Source organism: Lithobates pipiens, unplaced genomic scaffold, assembly GCF_037356315.1.
Source record: "Lithobates pipiens isolate NorthernLeopardFrog02 unplaced genomic scaffold, aLitPip1_a1.2 Scaffold_23, whole genome shotgun sequence".
Lineage (NCBI taxonomy): Eukaryota > Metazoa > Chordata > Amphibia > Anura > Ranidae > Lithobates > Lithobates pipiens.
This window is the reverse complement of record NW_027507785.1, coordinates 20,824,313-20,842,908: the sequence shown is the minus strand read 5'-3', so window position 1 is coordinate 20,842,908 and position 18,596 is coordinate 20,824,313. Positions and strand designations below refer to the sequence as shown.

General features: G+C 46.0%; 1 protein-coding gene across 1 annotated transcript; it reads right to left on the bottom strand.

The window, feature by feature from the left end:
• Window positions 1-8,312: 8,312 nt before the first annotated feature.
• Window positions 8,313-10,769, bottom strand: LOC143927248 (heat shock 70 kDa protein-like). The gene has a single exon (XM_077451250.1). It carries the CDS (start codon window positions 10,537-10,539, stop codon window positions 8,608-8,610), a length of 1,932 nt encoding a protein of 643 aa, XP_077307376.1. The 5' UTR covers window positions 10,540-10,769; the 3' UTR covers window positions 8,313-8,607.
• Between the last annotated feature and the right edge of the window lie 7,827 nt (window positions 10,770-18,596).

Sequence of the window (18,596 nt, the reverse complement as noted above, 5' to 3'; positions counted from 1 at the left end):
CCCAGCCATACTCAGTGATTCTCTGCAATACCCAGCCATACCCGGTGATACACTGCAATACCCAGCCATACTCGGCCATACTTTGTGATACCCTGCAATACCCAGCCATACTCGGTGATACCCTGAAATACTCAGTGATACCCTGCAATACTTGGTGATACTCGGCCATGCTTGGCTGTACTCAGCCTCTGTATGTGGTCAGGCTGTGGAAGTTTCACACATGTGGTATCGCCGTACTCAGGAGGAGTAGGAGAATCTATTTTGGGGTGTCATTTTTGGTATGTATATGCTATGTGTTAGAAATATTGTATAAATGGACAACTTTGTGTTTAAAAAAAAAGCATTTTAACCACTTCCCGCCCACCGCCCAACTAATATAAATAAAGTAAAATGAACAATAAAAAAAAAAAAAAATTGAAAGCGCCCCTGTCCCCATGTGCTCACATGCAGAAGCGAACGCATACGTAAGTCCCGCCCACATATGAAAACGGTGTTTAAACCACACAAGTGAGGTATCGCTGTGAACATTAGAGTGAGAGCAATAATTCTGGCCCTAGACCTCTTCTGTAACTCAAAACATGTAACCAGTAAAAAATTGAAAGCGTCACCTATGGGGATTTTTAAGTAGCGATGCTTGGCGCCATTCCATGAGCGTGTGCAATTTTGAAGGGTGACATGTTAGGTATCTATTTACTCAGCGTAACTTCATCTTTCACATTATGCAAAAACATTGGGCTAACTTTACTGTTTTGTTTTTTTAAAGCACAAAACTGTTTATTTTTTTTCAGGAGCAGTGATTTTAATAATGATTAAAGTGAAACAATAAAAGTGTAATATTCCTTTAAATATCGTACCTGGGGGGTGTCTATAGTATGCCTGTGAAGGGGTGCATGTTTCCTGTGCTTAGAACTGTCCCTGCACAAAGTGACAATTCATTCATTGATAAAAAAAAAAAAAAAAGCGTGGGGTTCCCCTAAATTCAATTCCCAGTCCCTTCAGGTCTGGTATGGATATTAAGGGGAACCCCGTGTCAAATTAAAAAAAAAATCATTTGGGGTGTATTTGTACTTTTCTGGCATGTTAGGGTCTCAAGTGTGATCAATTTTCAGATATTGGCACCATAGCTTGTGGACTCTATAACTTTCACAAAGACCAAATAATATCCACCAATTTGTACTTATTTTTACCAAAGATATGTAGTAGTATAAATTTTGGCCAAAATTTATGAAGAAAAATTACCAATCTGCTAAATTTTATAACAGAAACAAAGAGAAAAATTCATTTTTTTACAGAATTTTCTGTCTTTTTTCTTTTATAGCACAAAAAATAAAAACCCCAGCGGTGATTAAATACCACCAAAAGAAAGCTCTATTTGTGTGACAATAAGGACAAAAATTTCATGCAGGTACAGTGTTGCATGACTGAGTAATTGTCATTCAAAATGTGAGAGCACCGAAAGCTAAAAATTGGTCTGGTTATTAAGGGTGTTTAAGTGCCCAGTGGTCAAGTGGTTAATGCCTCTGGGCTGGCTAGCCCAAGGCAAGGGAACTAAGGAAGGATTCCAAGGTGGATGGGTGCCCTCTCCAGTTCAGTAGAGACTCATTGAACTTCGAGCATTCCAGGGGATGACTCTTTAGAAGAACACCACGTGCGGGTTGGTTTTCTTAACAAGAGCCTGGAAGGGCTGAAGTAACCGAAAGAATCCGGTCTTGTGGATATCGCCAAACAGGGTATAAGATCCAGGTATCCTACAAGTGTTCTACAGCTTAGTTTCCCTACGTGTTCTGCAACAACATCTGTGACAAAGACTTTGTTCCTGCATAAACACCTGGTTGGCTGCTAGGCCTTGTGAGAGAGGGACTGTCCAATCTGAGTGATCATCCAGCTGCGAATGGCTATTCTCTGGATGCAGTCAAAGAAAGCAAGTTCTTTAATGTTTTTGGACTTTGACATTGAGAGTCCCTGAACTTTCCTTTCCAACCCTCTGATCCCAATTTGAAAGACTGTGCGATGGTTTGAGTTTTTGCAAATAAAATTCAAGTGGATCTATTGTCAGTCTCAAGTTACTGGGCCATTTACCACTGGACATCCCCTAGACCCAAGATCCACTCGCCCACCAAAAAAAAAAAAAAATGATACGCTCATATGCACGCTTCAAAAGTGGTATTTTTCATCCAATTTTCGTATTGTGTGTATGAAGCGTAACTGTTTTTCCTTAAAAAAAAAAAAACAGTCCTCAATAAACATAAATACAGTAATTCTCTGAATAATCAGCATTCATTCCATTGTGCTTCCATGCAAATGTGAACATCATGTTCTGATCTTTATTGGGGAATGTTATTTTGTATATAGAGTGTTTATGTGGTGAGTTTACACTTTTCATTGAACAGAGTTTGGATAACACAGGGTTAAACGGAAAGGTCATAAATGAACTGCACATTATCTGGACAGAATGCTTGGGGAGATAGTGATGTGTTCCTGCTTAGGAGATGTATGTTAGCTTGGGGGGCTGCAAACTCTGCAGGTCTCCAACACACACTCGCTGCTATTCCAACCCTTCACATTTTTCCACATAAACTTCCCTCCTGGCATTAAACTTTGCCAGGTATTGTGCTCAGCTTACCACCCCAAACTGTTTTTCCTCCCTCAGCTCACCTCTTTCCCTGCATGTCCTGTGAGCAGAATAGCTGTGCTCCCCCTCCCTCTGGGTTCTCTCATCATATGGCACTGAAGATGGAGGAGGGGGGGATTCAGCGGGACACACAGAGCAAGTATGCAGGAGACTGGGGGGGGGGGGGGAGATGAGGAGACATAAAATCAGCAGGGGCCGGCGGGGAGGAGCGCATTACATGAGAGGTCTGACTAAATACAATTTCTTAGCAGCAGGGACCTGATCTACCCGTCAGCTAGCTGTGATTGACAGGTAGATTGAAGCGGAAGCTGTCATGGGGCCCCCTACTGGCAATGCCTGAATGGTCAGGTGAGCGGCACTTACTATTGGGAGCTGTGTCGGCGGCTGGTGGTGCAGCACCTGCCACACAGCTCACATACTTCAAAGTCTTGCAGGGCACGGCTGCTAACGGGAACTGAGTTCCTGTTGTGGAAAAAGTACAGGAACTCCGTTCCCATGTGTTCCCGCAGGACTTGAGCCCTGTGTATATATATCAACAACAATATATATATATATATATATATATATATATATATATATATATATATATATATAGATAGATAGATAGATAGATAGATAGATAGATATATAGATATAGATATAGATAGATAGATATAGATAGATAGATATAGATATAGATAGATAGATAGATAGAGATATAGATAGATAGATATATAGATAGATATAGATAGATAGAGATATAGATAGATAGATAGTGATATATATATATATATATATATATATATATATACATATATATATATATATATATATATATATATATATACAGTATCTCACAAAAGTGAGTACACCCCTCACATTTTTGTAAATATTTGATTATCTTTTCATGTGACAAGAAATGACACTTTGCTACAACGTAAAGTAGTGAGTGTACAGCTTGTACAACAGTGTAAAAACTGAACCTGAGAGTTCAAAAGCAGCTATTCAGTTACCTTTTAACCAGGGCCAGAAGGGAGAAGAGAAGATACCGGCTTATTCCCCGCACGTTTGCAAATTGGTTGCAAGCGTTTGCGATCCTTGCGAGTGTAATCGGGCAAAAGGCACAGAGCACTGTTCAGCTTTATTTTGCTATCTAGAGGCCATTAGCGAGGTGCACAGGGTGTATGGGGGTTTAGCGTGGCTCCGGTATGATGAACAATTTCACCAATGGAAGGCCGTTCGTCTGGCTATTAGATGGGACCACAAAGATGTTAGTCTTTGGATGAAGTTGATGACTTCTTCCAGGGCTATGGGTCAGTTTTTTTCCAGGAGGGGTCAGCATCACCTCCTCAGCAGGATCGCCGGCCCCAAAAAAGAAAGGGCTCTGCTGGTAGTTCAACGAGGGAACATGCAGGTTCGGGAACTCGTGTCGTTACAAGCACGGATGTTCCGGGTGCAGTGGTGCAAACCCCTTCTCACATTGTTTCAGACAAGGAAAGAGTCGCTGGAAAAAGGGATGATGCCGGTGAACCTGGAAAGGATGCTGCCTTTCCTAAGTAGATATCTCGATCAGGCAGCGGCTGGTTTGTTAGAAGTGGGTTTTTGGGAGGGGTTTAGGATTCCGAATACGTTGAGGGAGGTTCCTCCGATATTGGATAATTTGAGGTCAGCATTACTCCATCGGAAGGTGGTGTCGGACAAATTGGCTAAGGAGGTGGCTCTCGGCCGGATGGCCAGTCCATTTTCGGTCCCGCCGGTTTCAGACTTGGTGGTTTCCCCATTGGGAGTGGTTCCCAAGAAAGAACCAGGGCAGTACAGGATGATTACCCACCTGTCCTACCCAAAGGGCGGCTCTGTAAATGACAGTATTGACCCGAAGGCTTGTGTGGTTACCTATAAGTCCTTTGATGCAGCTGTCTCGTGGGTTGCGAAAATATGGCAAAGGGGCCCTTATGGCAAAAACGTATATGTGGAAGCGGCGTTCAGGTTATTGCCAGTTCACCCACAGAGTATGCATTCGTTAGGTTGTTGCTGGCAGGGATCTTACTTTGTAGATCGCTGTCTGCCTATGGGATGTTCAATCTCTTGTGCCCTGTTTGAGGCATTTAGTTTGTTCTTTGAGTGGGCAGTGAGGGAAATGGCTAGGGTCACTCCGTCATCCATTACCTGGACGACTTCGTTTGCGTGGGGCCTCCGGGATCCCGCGGCTGCGGGATCTTGCTGGGGATCATACAGCATCTGGCAGATAGGTTTGGGATTCCTTTGACAGGGGAGAAGATGGAGGGACAAACTTCAGAATTAGTGTTTTTGGGAATCACTGTTGATTCAATGGCAATGGAGTGTAGGTTGCTGGAGGACAAGGTAGTGGCGCTACGACAGGAAGTCGGGGTAGTGCATAGCAAGCGGAAGCTGTGGTTAAAAGAACTGCAATCGCTCCTGGGCAAACTGAACTTTGCCTGCAGGATTATTCCCATGGGTCGCATATTTTGCAGGAGATTGGCGGCGGCCACCTCAGGGGTGAGGGTGCCCAATCACTTCATTAGATTGTCCAGGGATTTACGTATTGATTTGAGAGTGTGGTACGCTTTCCTGGAGGAGTTTAATGGCCGATCGTTGTTGCAGAAGGAGCCAGTCAGCAACGCTGATTTGGTACTGTTCACTGATGCGGCAGGTTTGGCAGGATATGGCGCTTATTGCCAAGGGAACTGGAGTGCAGAGCCCTAGCCGGAGTCTTGCAGGAGGGAGAGGTTTCAGAAGAATTTGGCTTTACTGAAGCTCTTTCCCAAAGTCCTGGCAGTGGAATTGTGGGGTGAAAAGCTCAGGAACAGGAAGGTGAGAATCAATTGCGACAATATGGGGGTGGTGGGGGCCATCAATAACATTTCACCTTCATCTCCCCCGGTGGTCAGATTATTGAGAGAGTTGGTGCTCAGTTGCTTGAGGATAAATGCGTTTATTTATGCCTTATCCCTGGAGTGGATGGTGTCAGTAGGGCTGTAGAGGGTGTCAGTAGGGCTGTAGAGGGTGTCAGTATGGCAGTAGAGGGTGTCAGTAGAGCAGTGGATGGTGCCAGTAGGGCAGTGGATGGTGTCAGTAGGGCAGTGGACAGTGTCAGTAGAGCAGTGGATGGTGTCAGTAGAGCAATGGACGGTGTAAGTAGAGCAGTGGACGGTGTCAGTAGGGCAGTGGATGGTGTCAGTAGGGCAGAGGACGGTGTCAGTAGAGCAGAGGACGGTGTCAGTAGAGCAGAGGATGGTGTCAGTAGAGCAGAGGACGGTGACAGTAGAGCAGTGGATGGTGTCAGTAGAGCAGTGGATGGTGTGAGTAGGGCAGTGGATGGTGTCAGTAGGGCAGTGGATGGTGTCAGTAGGGCAGAGGACGGTGTCAGCAGAGCAGTGGATGGTGTCAGTATGGCAGTGGATGGTGTCAGTAGGGCAGTGGACAGTGTCAGTAGAGCAGTGGATGATGTCAGTAGGGAAGTGGACGGTGTCAGTAGGGCAGAGCGTGGTGTCAGCAGAGTGGATGATGTCAGTAGGGCAGTGGACAGTATCAGTAATGCAGAGGATGGTGTCAGTAGGGCAGTGGATGACGTCAGTAGGACAGTGGATGGTGTCAATGGAGCAGTGGACAGTGTCAGTAGAGTAGTGGATGTGTCAGTAGAGTAGTGGGCAGTGTCAGTAGGGCAGAGGACAGTGTCAGTAGAGCAGTGGATGGTGTTAGTAGAGCAGTGGATGGTGTCAGTAGGGCAGTGGATGGTGTCAGTAGAGTAGTGGACGGTGTCAGTAGAGCAGTGGATGGTGTCAGTAGATCAGTGGACGGTGTCAGTAGAGCAGTGGACGGTGTCAGCAGAGCAGTGGATGGTGTTAGTAGAGCAGTGGACGGTGTCAGTAGAGTAGTGGACGGTGTCAGTAAAGCAGTGGACGGTGTCAGTAGAGCAGTGGATGGTGTCAGTAGGGCAGTGGATGGTGTCAGTAGAGCAGTGGACGGTGTCAGCAGAGCAGTGGATGGTGTTAGTAGAGCAGTGGACGGTGTCAGTAGAGTAGTGGACGGTGTCAGTAGAGCAGTGGATGGTGTCAGTAGAGCAGTGGACGCGGTCATGCAACACTGTATCCATATGAAGTTTTAATAATTTTTTTCACACAAATAGAGCTTTATTTTAGTTGTATTTAATCACCGCTGGGTTTTTATTGTTTGCTAAACAAACAAAAAAAGTTGGAGAAAAAAAAACATGTTTTCCATAGTTAATTTTATAAACAGGTAATTTTTCACATTCACGGATGAGCACTGATTGCCACACTGGTGTGCACCTTTTCTCAGCACTGGTGGGCACCGATTGGCACACTGGTGGGCACTGTTGGGACTGCACTTATAATCTGGTCACTAATAATGAGTGCCCTGATTATCAGTGGCAATGTCCCTTTCACACAAGCCAGTTATCAGCTCTCTTCTCCTCTCATTAAGAAAGGAATGCACATAACTGTCTTGTGTTTACAAGCTGATCCCGTGGTAAAGGGCCGCTGTGATTGGCCCTTTACCCCAATCTGTGATCAACTGTGTCCAAAGGGGCATGTGTCCGAAGGGGCGCGATCATGGGAGGATGTCCGTGAATGATGCCTCCCTGGCTGTAGCCGTCTTTCTGCTATAACACTGGCAGGAAGTGGTTAAACGCATCAAAAGCACACATTCGTACCATAGGCGTGTTGGTTCATGTTAGCGTCAGTGTTAGAATTTTTTGCAAGTGTGAACTTAGCCTTATTCTGTGTGAAGTACGATCAGTTCTTCCAAAATACAAGGATATTTATTTAATCGATCAGAAGAAATTGAAAAAATTCCAACACAGCCAATCATCTTGGTAAAATTAAATCAAGAGCTTAGTAACCGTGGCCATACACACCATACATTCCAATAGGAATAATCAATATATAGTCAACACCCCATTCTATCAATATGCTATGCATTGGGATGTGGGACTATAGGTAATAGGTGTAGGGTGCTACAGGTATTAGGTATAGGGTGCAACAAGCTGTAGGTGTAGGGCAGTGGCCCATCCATTAGGGGTACCCGGGCGCCGCCTCCCCTATCCATGAGTCCAGCCCCTAATCTATATACAGGGCGCCGGATGCATGGATTCCAATGGGAGGGTGTTTTTTCTTTTGAAGCACGTGATTAGAGCCAGAGGCTTTAATAGGCTTAAACAAAAGGGCGAGAGCCTCAAGCCCACCCAGTTGTGTGACAAAAGCGAATAAATATTCGCTATAGTAACACTGATTCTCATCCCAGCCAATCAGGAAACAGGTCGTGAGAACAAAGAGAGAGGATTCTGGGAGGACCCAGAATATTAATGAATACAGCTACAATAACTTTTCTATCAGCCCCTGGTTCAGCTTTAGATTCCTGTTATTATATCTTTAACACATATTCTGTAGTATTTAATATTATGAAAGCTCTGCGTAAATTGTCAGCACTATATAAGTTCCTATAATAAATAAATAAATAAAATTAACAAATATATACATAAATAAATCTAACACTTTAAGGGATCTTCATTGGGTTTCCCCACTGATTTAAATTGTAAATTTCAGAGACGCAATTATTTATAAAACATTATCTTTTTATTTAAATAAAAAAAGCACTTTAACAAAAGTATATAACACCCATCACAATCATGTATACATATAACGTGCCATCATTTCATTTTTTACATCACAAATTAGTACCTGAATAAATAAATGAAATAGCTAAAATAATATTTTCATCCCAATGAGTCCTGCTCATTTACCCGAATCCCTGACAAGTCCTTTGTGAGTAACTGTAGTGATTTATATGTATTTTTCAGTTTTTACTCGCAATCTTCAGTGCTGCTCAGTCAGTCTCAAAGTTCACATACATTTCCTTGAAGTGTAAATGTGATACAGATTTTTTTATCCAACCTGTCAAAATTTGTTCAGTCCCAAAGTTCACATACAAATTCCTTTGGAGTAAGCACCATGCAGTCTTTAATCCACCTCTTCAATGGTAGGTCCGGGGTTGCAGCCCTGTCTGGCCTGAGTACTGCAGCTGGCTCCTGGCATCCCACCGCCTGCTGCCCCTTGGTACAATCTGGAGATGATAGGGTTACATACCCTCTCCAGCTCCTTCTGCTGGTGGAGGTACTCCTCTTTCTCAGCCAGCTGGTTCTTGTCCAGCCATGACAGGACCTCATTACACTTATCCACAATGGCCTTCTTATCTGATGCACTCATTTTGTCCTTGATATTGTCATCCTCCACTGTGCTCTTCAGATTGAAGACATAAGACTCCAGAGAGTTCTTAGCAGCAACCCTCTCCCTCTGAATATCATCGTCCGCCTTGTACCTTTCTGCCTCCTGCACCATCTTCTCTATTTCCTCTTTGCTCAGTCTGCCCTTGTCATTGGTGATGGTGATTTTGTTCTGCTTTCCTGAGCTTTTGTCCAAAGCAGACACATTGAGGATTCCGTTGGCATCAATGTCAAAGGTTACTTCAATTTGTGGCACTCCACATGGAGCTGGAGGAATGCCAGTCAGTTCAAACTTGCCCAGGAGGTTGTTGTCTTTTGTCATTGCTCTCTCACCCTCAAAGACCTGGATGAGGACACCTGGCTGGTTGTCAGAGTAGGTGCTGAAGATCTGTGTCTGCTTGGTGGGGATGGTGGTGTTGCGTTTGATGAGTACAGTCATCACCCCTCCGGCTGTTTCTAGACCAAGAGAGAGCGGGGCCACATCCAGCAGGAGCAGATCCTGGACCTTCTCAGACTTGTCGCCAGTCAGGATGGCAGCTTGTACAGCGGCTCCATAGGCGACAGCTTCATCAGGGTTGATGCTCTTGTTTAGCTCCTTCCCATTGAAGAAGTCTTGAAGGAGTTTCTGCACCTTGGGAATACGTGTAGAGCCTCCAACCAGAACAATGTCATTAATCTGAGACTTGTCCAGCTTGGCATCTCTCAGGGCCTTTTCAACTGGGTCAAGGGTTCCCCTGAAGAGATCTGAACAAAGTTCCTCAAAGCGAGCCCTGGTGATGGAAGTGTAGAAGTCAATGCCCTCATACAGAGAGTCAATCTCAATGCTGGCCTGGGTGCTGGAGGACAGGGTGTGCTTGGCTCTCTCGCAAGCTGTTCTGAGCCTCCTCAGAGCTCTCTTATTCTGGCTGATGTCTTTCTTGTGCTTGCGCTTAAATTCTTCCACAAAGTGGTTCACCATTCGGTTGTCAAAGTCCTCTCCACCCAGATGGGTGTCACCTGCTGTAGCCTTCACCTCAAAGACCCCTTCATCAATAGTGAGGATGGAGACGTCAAATGTGCCACCTCCCAGGTCAAAGATCAGGATGTTGCGTTCACCTCGGCTTCCTTTATCCAAGCCATAAGCAATGGCAGCAGCTGTGGGCTCATTAATGATTCTCAGTACATTTAAACCAGCGATGACCCCGGCATCTTTAGTGGCTTGGCGCTGGGAGTCATTGAAATAGGCTGGCACGGTGATCACAGCGTTTCTCACAGGATGACCCAGGTACGCCTCAGCTGTTTCCTTCATCTTCAACAAGACCATGGAGGAAATTTCCTCAGGAGTGAAGGTCTTCTCTTCTCCTTTGTACTCCACCTTCACTTTGGGCTTCCCACAGTCACTCACCACCTGGAATGGCCAGTGCTTCATGTCAGACTGCACCACGTGGTCATCAAACTTCCTGCCAATCAGTCTCTTAGCATCAAAGACTGTGTTCTGTGGGTTCATGGCCACCTGGTTCTTGGCTGCATCTCCGATCAGCCTCTCTGTGTCGGTGAAGGCCACATAGCTCGGGGTGGTGCGGTTGCCCTGGTCATTGGCGATGATCTCCACCTTGCCATGCTGGAAGACGCCGACGCAGGAATATGTCGTGCCAAGATCAATGCCAATAGCAACGTCTTTGGGCGCCATCTTCTTGCTGGTGGATGTGTAGATCTCTATATTATATCTTCTTGGGGTCAGTAGATAAAGCTGGTTCTCCTCTGCTGTGTCAGAAGATACGTCTCCTCTGTGCTGTATGGAGAACGGAGTTGTGTTCTCCTCTATGAGCTGAGCTCTGTCTTCTCTCTGGGAGTTTTACTATCTGCCTCTCTCTGTGCAGCTCAGCTCTATTTATACTCGCTGGCTCAGCTGTGAGAAAGTTCCTGACCAATCACGCACAGTCCTTAGGAAGCAGCTGGGACCTTCCAGAGACTTCCTGGAAGCATCAGCCAATCAGCACTGACCTGAGACAACGTCATCAACTTTAGATGATTCCTGAATGTACAGGAACATTGGGGGCAGATCTCTGCTGTCTGGACAGAGTTAACCCTTTCATGACTTGCAGCTCCTCGGTGGTCGGGATTAACCCTTTCCATTTATAACTGCTACCTAGTGGCTGAATACAATTAACCCTTTCTTGGCTAATTGCTGCCTGGTGACAAGATAACCAGCAGCTCAATAAAGCGTAATACAGTTAACCTTTTCATGACCGATGATTATCTGGTAGCTAGACAGGATTAATACTCTCACAATTAACGTCTCTCATATGATTAACCCTTTATGACCAGCATCTTCTTAGTGGCTGAACACGGGTCTACTGTTTTATGACAAATGTCTCCCCAGTGGCTGGATGACATTAACCCTTCCATGACTGTCAACTCCCTGGAGGCTGAATACCATTAACCCTTTCATGACTGATGTCTCCCAGGTGGTCTGAATATTATTAACCCTTCTATGACTAACAGCTCCCTAATGGCTGAATACAATTAACTCTTTCATTTCCTATGGGTCTGTGTTGGCCTAATAGGATTTACCTATTTATGTGGAGAGGTTTCCTTATGGCTGGGAATTATTAACCCTATAATGACTAGGGGCTCCCAATGTCTGTATATGTTTGACCCTTTTGTGGCTGTTTGTTTTGTCCATGTCCTCCCCGGTGGCAGTATACAGGCACCCAGGCATGTGATGCCTTTCCTCACTATCGGCTTCTTTCCAATGTCTGTGTTTTTAATTTTTTTTTTAATGTAAGTGTCTTCCACCCTTCCCAATGATTGACCAGCTGCCAGGGCTCCCAATGGACACCAACATTCCGGCAGACGGCATCCACTAATGGAGTCATTTCTCATAGAGGTGACCTAATTTTGAGGCCAGATTTAATGCTATAAATCTTCCTTCAACCTTTCCAAACTATGTGCCACCAGCAAAACACTTTAGAATACCATACAATTCTACCTTCAAGTCCTGGGGAAAAAGTGTGGGAACTCCCACCCAAGATCCACTCGCCCACCAAAAAATCAATAAAAAATGATACGCTCATATGCACGCTTCAAAAGTGGTATTTTTCATCCAATTTTTGTATTGTGTGTATGAAGCTTAACTGTTTTTCCTTAAAAAAAAAACAGTCCTCAATAAACATAAATATGTTAATTCTCTGAATAATCAGCATTCATTCAATTGTGCTTCCATGCAAATGTGAACATCATTTTCTGATCTTTATTGGGGGATGTTATTTTGTATATAGAGTGTTTATGTGGTGAGTTTACACTTTTCATTGAACAGAGTTTGGATAACACAGGGTTAAACAGAAAGGTCATAAATGAACTGCACATTATCTGGACAGAATGCTTGGGGAGATAGTGATGTGTTCCTGCTTAGGAGATGTATGTCAGCTTGGGAGGCTGCAAACTCTGCAGGGCTCCAACACACACTCGCTATTCCAACCCTTCACTTATTTCCACATAAACTTCCCTCCTGGCATTAAACTTTGCCAGGTATTGTGCTCGCCTGTCACATGTGGCGTGCCTGAATGCCCCCTGGTGACCCCTCGGGATACTCGGGCTTATGTCTCTGTTTTGCACCGGTGGACTTGATCTGTATGACGTGCTCCCATGTTTTTTGTTTTTTGGCAATGGGTTGGCGCAGTGCAGCTCTTGTCCTGAGGGTCCCCTTTACATGATTCCCTTTGTTCTTCTTCACACACCCATTTTTTATGATCTTTTTTGAATTTTTTGTAGGGCTGTTACTGATTTAAAATCGATTAATTGACTATTTTCGATTAATTATAACGCACATACAGATCCAACTACTTTTAGTTGATCTCATTGCATTGCAACTCTGCATTAGTGTCACAGATCAGCTGCGGAGCTGATCTGTGTCTCACCTTTACTGCAGTGGGTCGGCTGGCATCTGTTGTTCCACTGTCAGGTGTTCAGCTCTGTGCACTCTGCAGCTATGGGTTTCGCTGCCCTTCACCTGTTGCCTAATATATGTTTCCTTCCTGCTACTTTCTGTCCAGCCCCTCATGTGCTTCTCTATTTAAATCCTTTCCTAACCAGCCACCATTGCTTGAGCAACGTTTGATTCTGAAGCTCCCCTATGTAACCTGTTTTACTGACTTCTTGTGAACGGATCTTTTGTGTACCGACCCGGCTTGTTCTGATTACGCTGTCTGCAGCCCGCTCTGTACTTCCCTAGCGAGCAGGGTGAACCCGGGAGTCATGACCTGGGGTCAGCACACAGCTAAGTCCAAACCTTCGTGAGAGGGTCCCTGACGGAACACCGGCTGACTCTTAGGCCGCGTACACACGCGGGGACTGTTCGCCCAACTTTGTCCGTCAAACAGTTTCGGCAAACAGTCCGCTCAAAATTAGCATGGATGGACATGGCCACACACGACGTACGAACAGTTTGCTGAAACCGTGCGCGATGACGTGAACGTGCCGTACGACGGGACGGAAAATACGACGTCCTATACACTGCATTATAACTTTCGGCGTGTAAATCCTTTCTGAGCATGCGCGGAACTTAGTTTGACGAACAAGCCTACACACGAGGGGACTGTTCGCTGAAACAAAGTTTCAGCGGACAGTTTTTCGGAATTTCCGAAAAACCTTGTTCAGCGGACTGTCCGCTGAAACTGTCCGCTGAAAGCCCACACACGAGCGGACTGTCCGCCGAAACACTGTTCAGCGGACAAAGTTGGGCGAACAGTCCCCGCGTGTGTACGCGGCCTTAGATTCCACGCCTTGTTGGGATCCCGTGTCACCTGCTCGCCTGTGGGTTCGCTGTAAGTAGTACCGTGACAGTTTGCTCAAGCCATGAGCATCTCTGAGAATCGGTCATTGACCGAGGATCAAATGCAACATCTAGTTTAGAGACTTAACTCCCAGCAAGCTAATCAAGAGCAAATAATGCTGGTTCTCCAGGATCTTGCCTCTCGTCTGGATCGTCTGCAACTCGCTGCAACTTCAGCTCCTCCCATTCCGGCTCCTGCTTCAGTTGCTCCGGTCTTACCTGCTGCACCTGGCAATCCCTGCCTGCATCTGCCATCGCCACCTCGTTTCTCCAGTGATCCTAAGGCTTGTCGGGGCTTCATTAATCAGTGTTCCATCCACTTCGAACTTTCCAGCCACCATTTTCCAACTGATTGCGCCAAAGTCGCATATATCATCTCTCTCCTCTCTGATGATGCTTTAGCTTGGGCCTCTCCACTCTGGGAATCACATGCTCCTATCACCTCTGACCTCCAGCTCTTTTTGGATGCATTTCAGAAAACATTTGATGAGCCCGGCAGAGTGTCTTCATCTGCTGGGGCCCTCCTTCATCTTTGTCAGCAAGAAATGACAGTCGGTCAATACGCAGTTCGATTCCGTACGCTGGCTGCTGAACTCAAATGGAATAATGAGGCCCTTACTGCTACCTTCTGGCAAGGCCTATCTGAGCGTGTCAAGGATGAACTCGCTGGACGCACCATTCCCACCACATTGGATGACTTAATCGCATTGAGCATTCAAATTGACATTCGCTTCCAGGAGCGGGCTCTGGAGAAATCCAGATCCAGTCATCCCACTGCTGGCCTTCCAGCACAGGTAGTCCAAACTCCGGTGCAATCCTCTCCGCCTTCTATCTCTCACATGTTGGAAGAGCCTATGCAATTTGGGCGAACCCACCTCACTCCCGAGGAACGTGGCCGGGGCATGGGATTGGGTTTGTGCCTTTACTGTGGCGATAAAGGACATCTTTTGAACTCCTGTCCAGTCCGTCCGGGAAACTCCAGGGCCTAGGTCCCTTGGAGGGAGGTGATCTAGACCGATCTGTTCATTTTCCTCGCTTCCCTCGTTTCACCCTTTCTGTGGCTATCCACTGGGCTAAGAATGCATATCAACTCTCTGCATAGGTGGATTCTGGTGCTGCCGGGAATTTCATTGAACAATCTTTAGCTTCCAAGTTGGGCATCGCCTTTGTTGCCTTGGCTATACCCCTCTTCGTGACCGCAGTAGATGGCTCCTTCTTGCCTATGAGTCCAATCCGGTTTAAAATCTCTCCTATAGAGTTACGCATTGGGGCTTTGCATAGTGAGGAGATCTCTTTCCTAATATTTCCTAAATCCTCCAGTCCCATCATCCTGGGCCTTCCATGGTTGCAGAAACACTCCCCGCATCTTGACTGGAATTCTGGACAAGTATTGGATTGGAGTTCTCCATGCCAGCAACAATGTATTTCGAAGGTGCTACCTCCTCCTTCCATTCTTCTTGCTGAGACCTCCACAACTCCCATGTTGCCTGCCCAATGTCAGTCCTTCCGAGATGTTTTCTGCAAAAAGTCCACCGATCGCCTTCCTCCTCATAGAGACTTTGACTGCTCCATTGAGCTTTTACCTGGGACCTCTCCTCCCCGTGGCACAAGTTCCATTTCTGGGCTATATAATCTCGTTACAAGGCCTCCTCATGGACCCAGCCAAACTTCGGGCCATCTCTGAGTGGCCCCAGCCCTCTGATCTTAAAGTCACCCAACGCTTTTTGGGCTTCACCAATTACTACCGCCAATTCATTCGTAACTACTCCACCTTGGTGGCTCCTATTACATCTCTCACCAAAGGTGTAAATGCTTGGCTCTGGTCCCCTGAAGCCATTGAAGCTTTCCGCAAACTCAAGGCAGCCTTCCTCTCTGCCCCTATTCTTATACGCCCAGACATTACTAAACCCTTTTCTTTGGAGGTAGATGCCTCTTCTTTAGGAGTTGGTGCCGTCCTACTGCAAGCTCAGCAGGGCAAGTCTCAACCTTGCAGATTTTTTTCCAAGAAATTTTCTAATGCTGAGAAAAACTATACCATTGGGGACCGTGAGCTACTCGCTATTAAACTAGCTCTTCAAGAATGGCGACATCTTTTAGAGGGTTCTCCCCATTGTATTACCATGTATACTGATCATAAAAATCTGCAGTATTTACAATTCCCAAGTCAAAACCCAAGTCAAGCTCGCTGGGCCCTCTTTTTCGCCCGCTTCAACTTTAACATTACTTTCCGTCCAGGTGCCAAGAACCTTCGAGCCGATGCCTTGTCCAGGTTATTTGATGTCAATGATTCTGAGAATCACCTTGATCCTGGTCCCATCATTCCTTTGCATCATATTCTAGCCACGACTCAACTCCAGTCTACGCAGCCTCCTCCTGGTAAAACTTTTGTAGCTCCTGCACTTCGTCCCAAACTCCTTGCTTGGGCACATGACTCCAAGTTCTCTGGACATCCTGGCATACCTCGTACTTGTGATCTTCTTCAGCGTCATTATTGGTGGCCTTCTCTTCGTAAGGATGTCAAGGAATACATTCAAGGTTGTACGATTTGTGTACTTTCCAAATCTTCCAAGTCCGCCCCTGCTGGGTTTCCTTTGCCCTTACCAGTGCCAGATGTACCTTGGCGTTGTATTGCCATGGATTTTATCTCAGATCTGCCTCCCTCAACAGGTTCCACAGTCATCTATTCTATCTCATTAATTGGAAGGGCTATGGTCCGGAGGAGAGGTCTTGGGTCCCTGCCACCGATGTCTCTGCCCCACGTCTGGTGACCAGATTCCATCAGAAATTTCCCTCCAAGCCAGCCCCCAGATGTGTAGGGAGGCCCCGTAAGAGGGGGGGGTACTGTCACAGATCATCTGCGGAGCTGATCTGTGTCTCCCCTTTACTGCAGTGGGTCGGCTGGCATCTGTTGTTCCACTGTCAGGTGTTCAGCTCAGTGCACTCTGCGGCTATGGGTGTTGCCGCCCTTCACCTGTTGCCTAATATATGTTTCCTTCCTGCTACTTCCTGTCCAGCCTCTCATGTGCTTCTCTATTTAAATCCCTTCCTAACCAGCCACCATTGCTTGAGCATTGATGTTTCTGAAGCTCCCCTGTGTAACCTGTTTTACCTGACTTCTTGTGAACTGATCTTTTGTGTACCGACCCGGCTTGGGTGGGGTGTCTGCACCCCACCCTGACCTTGGCTTACTATCTGGCTCTCCTTGCTTCATCCATCCATCCTTGTCTACAGTGTCTTCTGGTACTTCCCTAGCAAGCAGGGTGAACCCGGGGGTCGTGACCTGGGGTCAGCACGCAGCTAAGTCCAGACCTTTGTGAGAGGGTCCCTGACTCTTAGATTCCACGCCCTGGGGGATCCCGTGTCACATGCTCGTCTGTGGGTTCACTGTAAGAAGTACCGTGACAATTGGTCAATGGTAAATGTGGTATACACTATATACAACCACCCAATACTAGTTAATTTCCACAATCCATGACTTAACTTCACAGTTCACACAAATACGTTTTAAATTCAAACTGTAGCACTGACGTAAGTCATTTTTTTTTCCACAGTAGCGTGACAATCCCTCCACCTCCGGTCTAACTAATCACTCTCACCTTATGGCACGGAGTCCTGTGCAAACAGGTGATCGTGCAAGAGGGTATCAAAAGGGATAATACGGACCATAAACTTCTCTCAAGTCTCCTTAGATCTCACCAAGGATGCCAGGTCATGGGTAGAAAGAAAAGATATAAGTGCTCACCGCTTAAGTATAAGATTTAATTTTTGTGTTCCAACACAAACTACTCACATAATGATGATAAAAACACATCATGTAAAGCCAACAATCGTGTTAGTTCCGTAGGGCAGCAGCAGGTGACGTCATGCGTAGCTCCTTCCCCGTATTCGTTGTGTTCAATCAGAACTTCAACCTCACCGGACTCCTCCCCGCTTCCCTTTGTTAGCAGACGGAGGCACTTGGGGAATGGGAGTCCAGTGATGTCGATGTCTGTGAGGTCACCGGATCTCCGACAGAACTTCCTGAAGACCCGGAAGCCGGCGGAGAGGTGAGTACCGATCAAAAGAATTTTGATCGATCAAAAAAATTAATTGATTAATTGAGGAAGTAATCTTTAATTTCCTCAGCCCTAATTTTTTGGTATCTAATTAGTTTCATAATACTCGGTGGTTGCCATGGTGATGATTGAGGATACCTTTTCATTATGTCCATTTCACTGAGACGCTATACTCACGCTACTTCCGGGCGTCGCAATTCATCCACTCGCCTTGCCCTTAGTCGCGGTGAGATGACATCATTGCGTTATTTCATGAGATGACATTATTCGCGGACACCACTAAACATCGCTGATGGCAGTCGTATCGACAACTGTGCATGCGCTGGCGCTTTTTAAAGTGTGAAGATGGCGCGCCGGTCAGTGCAGACTTGCCTCTCAGGACTAACAACATCCTAGCCATTTGTGCGTATATACCTACCTCAGCTAAGTGAAAACTATTTATTTTTGCCATTCTTTCTGTCTGCTTTCTTCATATACTCAAACGATATCCTGGGAAGGTGAAAAAAGGCATCCCATGCCTGGGTGCCTGTAAACTGCCACCAGGGAGGACATGGACAAAACAAACAGCCACAAAAGGGTCAAACATATACAGACATAGGGAGCCCCTAGTCATTATAGGGTTAATAATTCCCAGCCATAAGGAAACCTCTCCACATAAATAGGTAAATCCTATCCAGCCAACACAGACCCATAGGAAATGAAAGAGTTAATTGCATTCAGCCATTAGGGAGCGGTTAGTCATAGAAAGGTTAATAATATTAAGGCCACCTGGGAGACATCAGTCATGAAAGGGTTAATGGTATTCAGCCTCCAGGGAGTTGACAGTCATGGAAGGGTTAATGTCATCCAGCCACTGGG

Coding starts and splice junctions, on each gene's coding strand:
- LOC143927248 (XM_077451250.1), bottom strand. CDS start 10,539: ATGGCGCCCAAAGACGTTGCTATTGGCATTGATCTTGGCACGACATAT.